This window comes from Diuraphis noxia, unplaced genomic scaffold (assembly GCF_037042655.1).
Source record: "Diuraphis noxia isolate RWA-SAM2 unplaced genomic scaffold, SU_Dnox_SAM2 contig0004, whole genome shotgun sequence".
Lineage (NCBI taxonomy): Eukaryota > Metazoa > Arthropoda > Insecta > Hemiptera > Aphididae > Diuraphis > Diuraphis noxia.
In genome coordinates, this window is record NW_028301714.1 from 20,184,096 (window position 1) to 20,198,280 (window position 14,185).

General features: G+C 26.3%; 1 protein-coding gene and 1 long non-coding RNA gene across 4 annotated transcripts in view; one reads left to right on the forward strand and one right to left on the reverse strand.

Moving 5' to 3' along the window:
• Window positions 1–7,890, forward strand: part of LOC107164089 (katanin p60 ATPase-containing subunit A-like 1) — a 14,323-nt gene extending 6,433 nt beyond the window's left edge. Inside the window, exons 1-6 of one of the 2 annotated variants that reach the window (XM_015511782.2) lie at window positions 524–652; window positions 2,650–3,037; window positions 3,508–3,676; window positions 3,782–4,082; window positions 6,387–6,546; window positions 6,600–7,890. In XM_015511782.2, coding sequence (XP_015367268.1) covers window positions 540–652; window positions 2,650–3,037; window positions 3,508–3,676; window positions 3,782–4,082; window positions 6,387–6,546; window positions 6,600–6,827 — 1,359 coding nt within the window. In that variant the 5' untranslated portion in view covers window positions 524–539 and the 3' untranslated portion in view covers window positions 6,828–7,890. Of the gene's footprint in view, window positions 1–523; window positions 653–2,649; window positions 3,038–3,507; window positions 3,677–3,781; window positions 4,083–6,386; window positions 6,547–6,599 lie in introns of those variants that run through there. The other variant, XM_089225232.1, reaches the window with a different exon arrangement.
• LOC149055825 (uncharacterized) lies at window positions 170–11,373 on the reverse strand. 2 transcript variants are annotated; one of them, XR_016191317.1, is made up of 8 exons: window positions 11,124–11,373; window positions 10,459–10,744; window positions 5,457–5,528; window positions 3,769–4,946; window positions 3,561–3,679; window positions 781–3,020; window positions 598–709; window positions 170–496 (listed from the first exon to the last, which is right to left on the reverse strand). It is a non-coding gene; the product is annotated as an uncharacterized LOC149055825 (long non-coding RNA). The 2 variants fall into 2 exon arrangements; XR_016191316.1 differs by lacking the exon at window positions 170–496 and having other exon boundaries at window positions 578–709.
• Window positions 11,374–14,185: the final 2,812 nt, after the last annotated feature.

Genomic DNA, 14,185 nt, shown 5'->3' on the forward strand with positions numbered 1-14,185 from the left:
CCGCTATCGTACTCCAATGTCCCCAATATATTTATCTCAATTCTCAATGTCTCCATCATAAAAATATTTTTTATTTACAATAATTTTTTTGGTATTCATATTGCATTGGTTATTAATACTTTATTATAATTTTTTTTGTATTTATGTTACTTTATTGCTATTCATATTTTATTACAATTTCTTTGTATTCATATAATTTCATATTATATTATTTTATTAAAATAAATTATATTTTTGGCAATTATTTATTTATTCATATGCAAAATTTGCAAAACCACATTTTCTTTATTTTAATTATGGTTTACATTAACACAAATAAAGTGGAACCACTCTAAACAGCGATTACAACAATTTGATTTTGTGGTAGCATCATTTGAGCATAAGAGACAAATTCAAGAAGGTTAATTTTTTCATTTTAATGACTTGTTGGATAGCAAGCCAACTTTCTTTGAATAAATAACACTTCATTCTTCAATTGTTATTGCCTTATCTAAAACTGAATTTGAAACCTTTTCAGGCAAAGTTTCAACATTTTCTTCATGTATAATAATTTTATTTTGGTATACAGCAGATTTAGTAATAGTGTCATGTACAAACCAACACATAATATTTCATATTGCTTTGTATTTGCTGGAAATTTTTCAAAACGGAAGTAAGTTTGTCTTAAGTTTTCTTTTCTTAGGAACACCAATCACAGTTTTGTCTTTACCTACATTTAATGATAGTAATAATAGTTAAAATAAGTACCTATATTAAAAATATAGAAAGATATAATGTTACCTTTTGGTCGACCTCTTTTATGCACTCTTGGTGGTAGAGATGGTAAAGTATCTTCTAAATTGTGGTGATTTATTTGTATGCTATTATCTTCCTCTATTTCTAATACTTTTATGTTTTCATATAGATATCAAATTGTTCCAGTTCAATTATTTCTAATTTCTATACTGTTAGTTTCAGGTTATTGTTTATTCAGTAGTGAATTTAAATATAATAGTTTATATACATAAAATACAAATGTATTTATATTTAAATAATTAAGAATAATAGGTAATAGTACAAACCATTGATTATAGAATAGATCTATTCTATAATCAATGGTACAAACCTATGTCAGTAGGCATAATGTTTTTATTTTGTTCCCATGCATCGGCAATATATTTTAGTAACATTAAACGCTGTTCAAATTCTTTTCCAATTACTTCTGAAGCTAGTGAAGCCAGTCGTTTTCCTTCTATTTGAGCAATCCAATATTTTTCATGTGCATTCAAAAAATGTTTTTTTATACAGTTACAATATTTATATTCTGCATTTCATTTCATTTAATTAATTTTATTTCCTTTAATATTTTAAATATTATTAAATTATTAAATTGTAATCTTAAGTAAAGAATAAAATATAATTAAAATATAATTAAATAAAACTAATTTTTTTAAATTTGAAAGCTTTGTCCTATATTAAAATATAATATTATTATTGGATTACAATTGTAATTACAATAAATTGTGATCACCTGAAGTTATGTTCATTTTTTCACATGTTATTTCCCATGGCATTGACCTCAAGCAATAAAAAATGCAAATCAAATTTTGAGTTGAGGAAAACTGATACCTAAATACATTGGATTCTCTGAAATCCTTATCTGCCATTATTCATTTAATATTTTTCCATGCTGGATTAAAGCTTTTGAATGTTTTAGCCATATTTGAAACAGTTTATAAGTCTTCTGATGTTAGAAGACAGAACCTACAATTTCACTCTGTCCATTACTATCGACCATGGTTAGTAAATTAATTATTATACAAACATATCACAGGGCAGGACGTGAAAACAAATACTTTCATGTAAAAATAACAACTGCCTAAAATGAAATATTCTATACATTGTACATTTTATGTACACCAAGGAATAATTCAAATGGTGGGCAAGTGGTTACCACTCAACTGTACATAATGTATTAAAATGTGTAGCATGGCCGCATGGGTAGTAACTGTAATGAATGTTTTAAATTTGAATTCAAAAGATAATAAGTTTTTAAATTTGCCAGATTACAATAAAATAGTTTCATATGAACAATAATATTGTTTATATGTTTAAACTTTTTGTTTTTATTAATTTAATAGTGATTAAACTTTTTACAGACTTAAAAATAATGGTTATATAATGCAACAATATTCATATTGTGGTCTGAGATGAATAACAAATAGTATAATATCTAGATTCATCTCACATTGTTAAGTGTTATTCTCGTCGTGAAATATTTATAATGCACAAAGTATTCACGTTTTGCATATTTCATTTTTGACTGTACAAATTGACCTATATAGAATGGCTAGAATCATATTTGCTTATTGGTATTCACTATTCACTATTTCTACAACTTATTAACTTTTCTATATCTATATTGTATCTATATATAACATATTATATTATGTATTAACCATTAGTTACTGAACAATTTTATTTTAAACCTAAATATAATTTTTATTAAAATAAATTACTAACTCTATTTTTTCATTAGCATATTAAGACCGAAATCCTATAAAAAAATGTATTCCTTTTGGCTTGTACAAAAATATGCTATAATAATTTTGAACATCATTAGAAATATTATAATACTGATCATTATTACATATAGTTTTTATGAATTAGGTACATCAAAACGGCATCAACATTAGTAGAAGAAGCTTGTTTAAATACAAGTCATCATGTAGTTTGTGATAACATAGACTTAGATACTATTCTTATAGAATACGAAAATTATTATTTTTTGCGTTATCAGAAAAGACCACAAATTAGTAAATCGTTGGATATTGTTAAATCTGATATTCATAATGTTACCAAGAATAAAGCCAAAACTTTAAAAAAATCGAATACAAGTCAACATTTGCAAGATATCCAATCAATAGATCCAACTTTTTTTACAGTAACTCCTATAAATACTTGCAATGAATCTTTAGAGGAAGAATACTGTTTGCCTTCTATTGATCTCAGCCATTGGAAGGACGAGTGGCGTGTATATGCTGAAATTATATCAAAAGTAATAACTACAAAATCAAAATACATTTACTATTAGGTACCTATAAATCAGGCCCGGATCCAGAAAAATTTAACAGGGGGTGCTCAAAAAAAAAAAAAATTGTTACACCTTACTATTTATTTAAATATTACCATTTACTATTTGATTTATTAGTGCTAACTTATTTTCCATAATAATTGTTATCGGTGCTTTCCGCCGTCGACGCGTGTTGTTACATACGAGTATACTTCTAAAACAATTAACAATAATAGTTATTATTGTCGTATGTGACGGTGATAACGAAAAGCACCGATATTATTATTATTATTTTTATTTTGAAAAATAACAAATAATTTAATTTATAACATAAATTTATTTTGTTGGTGGCTAAATGACAGGAGGTGCCCGAGCACCCATAGCCCCCCCCCCCTGAATCCGCGCCTGCTATAAATGGAATAAAACAGAATATTTAATATGAAAATAATTTAAAGGAAATTTTAGTCACTAATCCAAATGTGAAATGGTCAGATATTAAAGGACTTACTACGCCTAAGAAGTTATTAGATGAGGCTATCGTACTTCCAACAAAATATCCTGACTTATTTACAGGACTTTGTACTCCGTGGTCGGCAATGTTATTTTATGGTCCTCCTGGTACAGGTACTTATGTTGTATACATATTTTAATAAAATACTATCATATAATATCACAGGTATCATTATAAAATATATATATGTAATAAAAATACATACCTACTATTTTCAGGAAAAACATTGCTTGCTAAAGCAGTAGCGACTGAGTGTAAAACAACATTTTTCAATATCACACCTAGTACACTTGTTGCTAAATGGAGAGGAGATTCTGAAAAGCTTATTAAAGTAATGTTTGAAATGGCAGAGCAAATGTCACCAAGTACAATATTTATTGATGAGTTAGATACAATTGCATCAAAGCGTATTGATCATGAAGCTTCTCGTAGACTAACATCTGAAATATTAATACATATGGATGGTCTCTTGCGTTCAGAAAAACGAATTTTTGTATTGGCGACATCGAATCATCCATGGTAAAATTATAACAATATACGTGTATAATTTAGACACCAAAATTTAACAAATGGTTTAAAAACACAATCACAATCCAGAGTCCTTATATACAAAATAAAAAAAATAATAATTTTGTTCCTTGTACAGTTGTTGCCTTGTATAAGTATTTGAGTATTTCTATATAGTAGCTAATATCTAGGTATAATAAATTATACTTAAGGCACTATTATAATAATAATTAATATTATTATACTAGTGTCTAGTATAGTATAGCTTATCACTGTAAAGTTCAACATTGACATTTAATTATATTGATAAATCAGTAGTAACTTATCTAATCACTATTTTTTTCAAACCGTAGGTATATATTAATATCATATATATTAATCATTATTTTGGACATAATATAATCCTTGGCCCACAAAGTTATAAATCTCAAAAACTACTCAATTGATACTTGATTTGGATAAGTATATAAAAGTAATCTTTTTAATAATTAAAAATGAAAAGGGGAGAGGGGTTCCTGTTTGAAAAATGGAAGTTTGTATTGTCGCAGGATCATCTTTGTATGGTACAAAACTCAAAGATTTGAAAATATGATATTCAAATGTAGGTATTTAAAACTTTCAAAGATCTGAATTTCAATTAATGCATAGTTTAAGCATAAAAATATGGTGAGCATGTTTAATAAATCTATTTAAAAGCCAAAAACCATTCACTCGTCGTTATTTCTAAAATTAAACTTAAATCATGTATAGACGATGATAAAATAAATAATTGGTGAAAATGTAAAGTATATGAGGTCATTTTAGGTTCAGTAGGTTGAGTTGTAGGCGTCACGGCAGTAATGCGGAAGCAAATCCTGCGGCGTCGTCGGTTTAACCCTGAAAAAAAAGGAAGGTTGAGTTACTTACATTAAAAACCAAAATTGGTTTAGCATAGAAATTACCAGTTTTCGTTATTTTTTTTGTTTTTTTCGATTATTTAAAAAAGTTCTAAGAATTTTCAATTTTTACCACTTAAAAATATACTCTAAATTAAATTTTATTTTAGAAATTTTCCCCAAAGTTTAAAATTGTTTAAAGTAGTTAAATCTGTAAACAGAGTAGACACAGTATATTCTATTGTAAAGTAAACTGTGTTATAGTTGTTATATGTATTATAATTTACATATAATGTAACATATTATATTATACCATTTTTAGAAATAGATATCACATGCAGATTATCTGCAGCAGATAGCAAGGACATAAAAGAGGAAATAATTTCTAAGCATCTATACCTAACCTATACCTACAAACTACATTTTAAACTATAATAAAATAATATTTTCATATTGAATTTTAATCTACCTTCAGATGTAATCATGGATTTCCATAGAGTATTTTACGTACCTATGTAAATTATGTAGTGTGTACTACTACTTAGTACTTATATACTCCATGAGACCATGAGTCCATGAATACCTGTAAATTATAATGAAATAAAAATTAACTTTGATATAGGGACTTCCTACCCTATAGTGATATACTAATCAATATTGAATGTAAAATTTATAAATGTTATTAAATGTTATTTCTCTAGAATATAGAAAATGTAGCTTTTTAAACATTATTATTTATTAGGTATACATTTTTATTACAACTTAACAAATAAATAATACAGTGGAAAATTAAAATAAGTAAATTAAATTAAGTCTTACTATTGCTTATTGTTAATAAATATAATATTTAATTGTATTAATTAATAATTACGGTAGGTACTATGAATAAGTAATATTATTACATACTTCAATCAATTATAAAATCAAACAAACAAATAAATTATTTCAATGTATTTTTTTACCTACAAGTTTTCCAAAATGATGGCTAAACTTGATTTTTTCTTTTGTTGATACCCACTGAATTTGTAAATTGTAATTATTAAATTTGTATTTAGGTTTAATTTAATAAATTACACACATAAATATTGGATACAAATTAATTTATTATGTTAATTCCTATTTAATAACTATTGAAATTTCAAATATAGAAATAATGTAAAACACTCATATACTATAACATAAAATAATATTTGGTTATTCCCATAATTATGATTTTTATATGCAATATATAATATAAATAAGTTGTAAAAATCAAAATACGATTTTAAATCTATGAAATTTATATTAGGAAAAATAAATAAATTAACGCTACTTTAAAATAAATTAATTTGTTAAGTTAGAAGTTACTTATGAAAATAAAAGTAATTCAATAAGTAACTTAACTTTAACTTTTTAACTCGTTTATATACAAATTAAATTTATGCATCTGTTATTATTTAAGGGAACTAGATCCTGCGATTTTTCGTCGTCTTGAAAAACGTATTTTTGTCGACTTGCCGGATGTCCAAGCTAGAAAAGATATGTTTATATACTATCTATCCGAAATGTTACAAAAACACAAATATATCAAATGCGATATTGATAGTGATAGCCTTGCTCAAGTATGCTATAAATAATGAATGTAATAATGTTATAATTAATACCTATTTTTTAGGAAACTAATGGTTATTCTGGTTCTGATATAAAACTTGTATGTAAAGAAACAGCAATGCAAGCTATGCGTTCAATATTTCAAGTTTTAGAAAAGAAACCAGGCAACAATATCAAATTCACAATAACGAATAAAGACGTCAACAATGCAATTTCAAAAACTAAACCATCAACAAGTGAGGCAGATAATAATAGATATAAAATTTGGCAATCACAATATGCATCATGTTAATTTAAATAATTATATCATTTAACTCAAAGTTGGTACCTACTAGAATATGATGATTTTTTTTAAATATCTCTACATAATATGTACCTACATGACTAAATAAGATATGTACCTATGATCACATATTTACTGATATGGACATTCATTTCCTCTTCAGTCTTCAAGAACCAATCTAGATATTACTCAGTTCTCGGCTTCTCATTGGCTCAATACTAAATTATTTTTGATTTTTACAATTTATAGTACATTATTAATTTAAAATACATAGTTGAATAATTTTTTCTTATGAATTATTGACTTAACATAATTACATATAATATTCTTGTATTTTAAAATATTGGCGCCAAAATAATAACGACCTATGAAATAGAGAACTACAGTAGTTGTGGTGCGCTAAAATGGACGATAACTAGTACCGACGTAATCAGGAGCGGATTCAGGGGGGGGGGGGGCTATGAGTGCTCGAGCACCCCCTGTCATCTAGCCACCAACAAAATAAATTTATATTATAAATTATATGTTATTTTTCAAAATAAAAATAATAATAATAATATCGGTGCTTTTCGTTATCGCCGTCACATACGACAATAATAACATTAATAACTATTGTTATTTGTTTTCGAAGTATACTCGTATGTAACGACACGCGACGACAGCGGAAAGCACCGATAACAATTATTATGAAAAACAAGTTAGCACTAATAAATCAAATAGAAAATGATAATATTTAAATAAATAGTAAGGTGTAACAATTTTTTTTTGAGCACCCCCTGTTAAATTTTCTGGATCCGCGCTTGGACGTAATTATAATATCTATCTATATTCTATTTAGTCATGGGTACCCACATATTTATGATTTTGTGATCAAAAATAATATATCAAGCAAATAAATAGTACCTAACTACCTAAGTGAATATAAATAATTACCCAACACATTAAACTCAAATGATATACGCACTTCTTTATGTAAGAGAGTACAAATACTAAGTATCTAGGTATTTACTATTACTTGATTATTATACATAATGTTCTATTATAATAATAAAATTGCGATTTAAAACTTAAATTGTTTAGTTTTAATAATAATAATAACTATTATAATATTATATTTATATACAATCATGGTATAAGAGTTCAGCTATAATAATGGCTGTAGAGGGCGCTGTATGTATGTGACTTTTTGTTAGATGTGATAAGAACATTCACAGCCGTCCATAGACATATAAAACAACTAGATAGCCGACTACGGGATAATATTGAAGTCAGTCTGCCGCATAGACCTTATACTCATAGACGGAGCATCACTGGTTGGCGGGGTTGGGTGGTGCAGTCATAGCTATCACCTTAGCAGTGTTGTCATTTCTGATAACATAAAATATGTTTATTTATTTATATTATTAAGATATTAATGTTGTAAAATAATTATTAGGGCTCGGGATTATGCATTTGCAAATTTCAAATTTGCAAAACATTTGTCCAGAAAGCAAATAGAATAAATAAAAATTATTAATACAATTATGAAATTCAATTTTCTGTATAAGTATTTGTTTTTAAGGACAGCATTTAAACTAATGAAACTTAAAGACAAAAACCATTATAAATATATTATACCTAACCAAAGTAAAAAAAAGTTAACGGTGATAGATTTTTTGATATTTAAAGCATACTCATGATTTATGTCTTCTAAAAATTGTGAATAACTTACATTAACACACATTTTATATTGTTGGATGCTTAAATAGGTACATATATTTGTGATTTTAAGCACATAGTCTCAAGTCCAAAGCCCTGCTAATTATTATAAAAAATAGTCTAGACTGAATATATATTTGTCTATGGTCTAACGCAAATTATAATTTTAAGTGGTGTAGGTATAGTTATACTAAAATTTAATCCATGTATTATAGCTATATAGGTATTTGATTGTAAGAAATTTTAGTGTAATTCGAATTTTGATATTTCAAAAATTCATATTTTTATTAAAAGTTAAAATGCTTATTTATAGAAAATTTAAATTCATACAATTTACATAAAGGTAGTCAACATAAATATATATATATATATATATTCATTGAAAATATTTGGTTTCTGGTATATTTTGTGTTTTATTTTATTAAACATTTTGTGTTTAATATTTGGTAAAAAAACATTAAAAGATCGAAAAGTTCTTTCTGCTTCATGACATATATCTACTATTGATAATACGATACGATAATAATAAGCGTTTTATGCACAACCTGGTTTGTCCTACGCACATGCGCAGAAGTATGAAACAACATGTGCAGCGCAGCCACCGATTACCGCGGGAACGACTAGCTTGCTCCGTCTATGAGTATAAGGTCTATGGTCTGCCGCCATAATATGCCAACAGGACAATGTTTAGAAAATCGCATGGTTGATAAGAATATTTACTAATGATAACAAAATTAATATAAATATTTGTATTACTACTTTATATAATTTAATAATTAATTTGAAATTTTGACTATAGAATATGAAAAGAAATTCGTTTTTTCATTATTTGAATCACGGTCTTAGAAGATATCTTCTAAGACCGTGATTTGAATTATTGTTCATTATCACTTATCAATATAGGTATCTTATCTATTGAGTTATTATGTAAACATTGCCCTGCGGACATATTATGGCGGCCCGACTTCAACGTTCTTATGGGAATGTAATTTACACTTTTACAGTCGGCTATCTAGTGTTTTATAAGTCTATGCAGCCGTCAATCCGTCATATCCGTGCTCGTTGTGCAACCATAGTATCTATATTATCCATGCTAGAGACCCACAGGAAATCGAGCGCTCTCATTGGCTTTATTACATTGTAATAACATTATACAATTATCAATATTCAATGTTTTAAAATTATATATTTTTTTGAAACTATATTATTTTGATTTTGAAAATTTTTGATTTATTTAATAAAAAAAAAATTTAAAATATGATTTATCCAGCATCATTTAAACATGAGATTGTTAAAGAAGACAATGTTAATATTATTTTAAGGTGTGATGCCAAATCTATGGAGGATATTAATTAATGTGTGGGTTGCTGAGTTAGGTAAACTTAATTATATACATTGGATCGTTCGTTCAAGTATTCCAAATGGGCAGTGAATTATGTGTTCGTAAGTATTTTATATTGTATTTACTGAATAATAAAGTATTTATGTCATAGGAATCCCAACTAAAATAAATTGAACATTTTTCAGTATAAGATTATTTTTATAATATGTACTATAATTTTTAAAACTGACAGTATGTAGATACCTCTATAAGTAATTTGAATTTTTAGCTTTGAAGCTTAATTGTATAATGCGAATACCTTAATAAATGGATATTTTTTACTGAAAAATGTTTAATTTATTTTAGTTGGGATTCCTATGACATAAATACTTTATTATTCAGTAAATACTACAAGATAAAATACTTACGAACACATAATTCGTTGGTTCGCTGCCCATTCGGAATTCTGGAACGAACGATCCAATGTATATAATTGAGTTTACTAACTCATCAGCAACCCACTTTGTCAATATAGCACATCATTGTAAAATCATTAGGTTCATCACTTCGTTCAGAATCTAAAATAATATGGTGTATAATTTTCATTTATAAAACACTTACCCAAGAATCTATCAAAATCTGGTTTTGCCATTCTCAAATCATTTGGTTCATTTTTGTTCCAACTCTTTTAACAATGGAAACAAGACCATTCTAGCGAGCCAGTTTTTGACCTATTTCTAATTTTTCTTTTTGAAGTATAATAATGGTACTCAACCATCAATCCTGCAGTGTATTTGGACAATTGACACCCGACGGTTTTGCCGATATCGGACTTTTTGCACCCGATATTTTTAGAACACAGACAATTGTCACCGAGCGATTACGATAATCGTGAGTAGGTAAGTACCTATAAGCATTAGGCAATAGTTATCAGTTATTAGTTAGTGTCTACTGTCTGTACTCTGTAGTAGTGTAGTACAGATTCATAATATTCATTCAATATGGACTCAGAATGTTCCAATATAATTGAAATACAGTGAAAACTCTCTATAACGAATCTGAAGGGACCATGTGATTTCTTTCGTTATTGAGAGTTTTTGTAATAGAGAGTAATTAATAGGTTGTAAATCAAACCAACCATTATAAGTTAACTTAATGTTATTTACGTAATATAGAGTTTTTCGTTATAAAGAGTTTTCACTGTAATTAAAACAAAAGTAATAAATAATGATTATATTAATGTGTAATGTTTAAAAAAAAAAAGTAGGCGATGGGCTTAGATATACTTGTGTTCAACGAAAGAAACATTATTGTAAAGGTAGTGTAACGATAAATTCGTCCAAAACCAAAATTTCAAAAACATTCTCATAATCCTGATTCTGCTGAAGCTGAAGTATGTCGTGCCTTATAAATGCGATGAAAGAAAATAGTTTAAACAATTTTGATATTTCTTCTAAAGTGTACGCAAAAGAAATTACCAAATTAACAGACGTAGCCGCTTGTTTGATGCCTAATGAAAATAATGTAAAAAGAAATTTAAGGAGAATCCGTAACAATTCATATAAGAGGGTAAGTGGACGACGACAGTAGATCAGTAAAACCTAATCAGCAAGTTTTTATTTTATGATAATCGATCAATTAATTGTCGTATAATAATCTCCAAACTGCTTAGAAATATTATCACGTGATCATGGACGGAACATTTTCGTCATGCTCTAAAAGTCTAAAGGATTTTATCAACTTTGTGTACTACACGTAGGTAATTTATAAAATAAAACCTTTACCAGCCGTTTACGCGTTATTACCAAAAGAAACATAAATATAGTATGACTAATAATATATCAGAAAAGGTTGGAAAAATAAGTTCCAATATTTAATTAGATTTAAACATCCATATATATATATATATACATAAATTGAAGCTTTACAAATGATGAATTCCATAACCTCAATGGAGATTTTAAAATTAAATACAGGTATTCAAATAAATTGTAAAATTAAATCAAATGAATTAAGGCTTAAACACATATGTAAAACTTTTCAATTAAAAACAAATACTGAAATTATTAGTTTTTTAAAAAACGTATCCTACGTAATTAAACATTAAATTTGAATATTATCTTTTATTTGTTTTACCTATTATTTATATTTATTAATGTTTACAAAATCGTTTATCTCTTCATTTTATTAGAATAAACTTTTGAATTATATTATTATATTATACGATTATACTCTGATTATTCCAAAATTATAAATTTTATATTTGGTGTCAATTGTCCGAGATTCATCCTGCAGCAGCTACAAACTTTTTTTCTTGAAGTCATATTATTATTATGTTTATTCATTATAATATTAAATATTTAAAATGTATAAGTATAAAATAACATTTACTTAACACAAATTAACCTAACATAATAATATACATAATTGATAAACCAGCTGCAATCAGTCGTATAAATCTGCAGATCTTTCAGGACGTCTTGAATGACCAGATGACTAGGTTCTCAGTACAAAAATCAACGGATTTCCTCCACTAATTAGCGGACTTAGTCTGCTGGTGGATTCGCTCCGCGAAAAGTAGAGGACTTTTAGTTTCACGTTATGGGACACAACTTAGGGCCTAGTCCGACGGATCAAATCCATCGAGGACCTAACATTTTAATCCGTCAGAAAATCCTCTCGTGTAAAGGTACTTAATAATTATTATATGACATATCATTGTCTCATTAGTAAAATGGTTACGCATTATGGAACTAATGTTTATTATAATAAACATTAAAACATAAGAAAACACAAGGCAACGATTATTAAAAACGACACCACATGAAGTATGAATCCACCTATAATTTAAAACGCTTTAAAAAGTTTAAAATATAAATATATAAATACTAAGCACTGTTTAACACACAAAACAAAATAGTGTACGTGAACAAGGGCCACCCTATTTTGTAATTTTTTTTTAGCCTTATTTTAAATAGTGAAGGGAATAATTGAAATAAATAATAGTAATTAGTAGTTAGACATATTTATTAAAATAAATTAATCGGATGAAAATAAACAAACAGTGATATTATAATAATAAAATAATTAGAAAGTATATTAAATTAAACTTTTAAAAACAATTTACTGTATACCTAATAAAAATTCAATATTTATGATACGGTTTAAAAAAGTAATACAACCAAAGATTTTGTGAAGTCACTACTGTTATTAGTTATACACCCTAAATTTAGAAAAATATTCCGACATAAAAGAATAAAATATTTCATCTGCAGCAATTTTAGGAAAGCATGATTTTTTTTTCTTAAAATCCAGTAGACTAATTACTAATTATTCAATTATCTTTTATCAATAATAATTATTCCCATCACTAGTTTTTAATGTGAGGAAAACAAAATAATATTAAAGTAACTTAAAACGTAACATTTGATTTAATACATCTTGACCTTAATTTTATCTAGATGAAAGAATACAAAAAAAAATTTAACAAGATAATTCCGAACACTGCTATAGTGTAGATATTGTTGTATTTGAATGGGTGTGAACATGTAAAATATATAACACAACAATCTACAATTGAATATTAAGAATGTCCATCAAATAAACATTTACTGTGTAACATCATTTTTATTTTTTTGATATCACAAATATGATAAAGTTTTTAATGTTAAAAATTCATGATTTCAAAATTGAGTAAATGGGTATGGCGCCGTCTCAAGAATAAATCCTGTTTTTCCACCAAAAAGTATTGTATTCAATGTAAAATATTTATAACCATCTGCTAATGCAGCTAAAATTCCAGATAATTCAAAAATAAATACATAAATAATGGTTACTTGGCAATTAATTTTTATGTATATTTATTGTAATGGAATTGTAATTTTTAAATATAATATTCAATTGAATTAACTTGAAAACATTCAATTTTGGAGAACTTATACTAATTAATAACACACAGGAATTTCCCTAACACGCATTTTTTTTTTACAACTAAAATTTTTCTAGTTGGGTCGAGTATCTAAAATTTAATTTTAAATAAATACATTTAAAAATACTTACCAGTAAATTAAATTCATGCAACAGACGATATAAATATAAAATACATGGCAATAACTGACTTTATGGTTATAAATCAATTTGTAGAGAATATTTATTATCAATTAATTTTTAATTCATTGAAAATACCTACTTTAAGTAAAACTATTATTTACAATAAAAATAAATAAACTGACAATATTGTGATTTTGAAGAATTCAATTTTAATATATTATACTAAATAATTTAGTAAGGTTACTTTTGAGTAACATTCAGTTATATTTAGTATTGACCAAAATAACCTATTAATAGG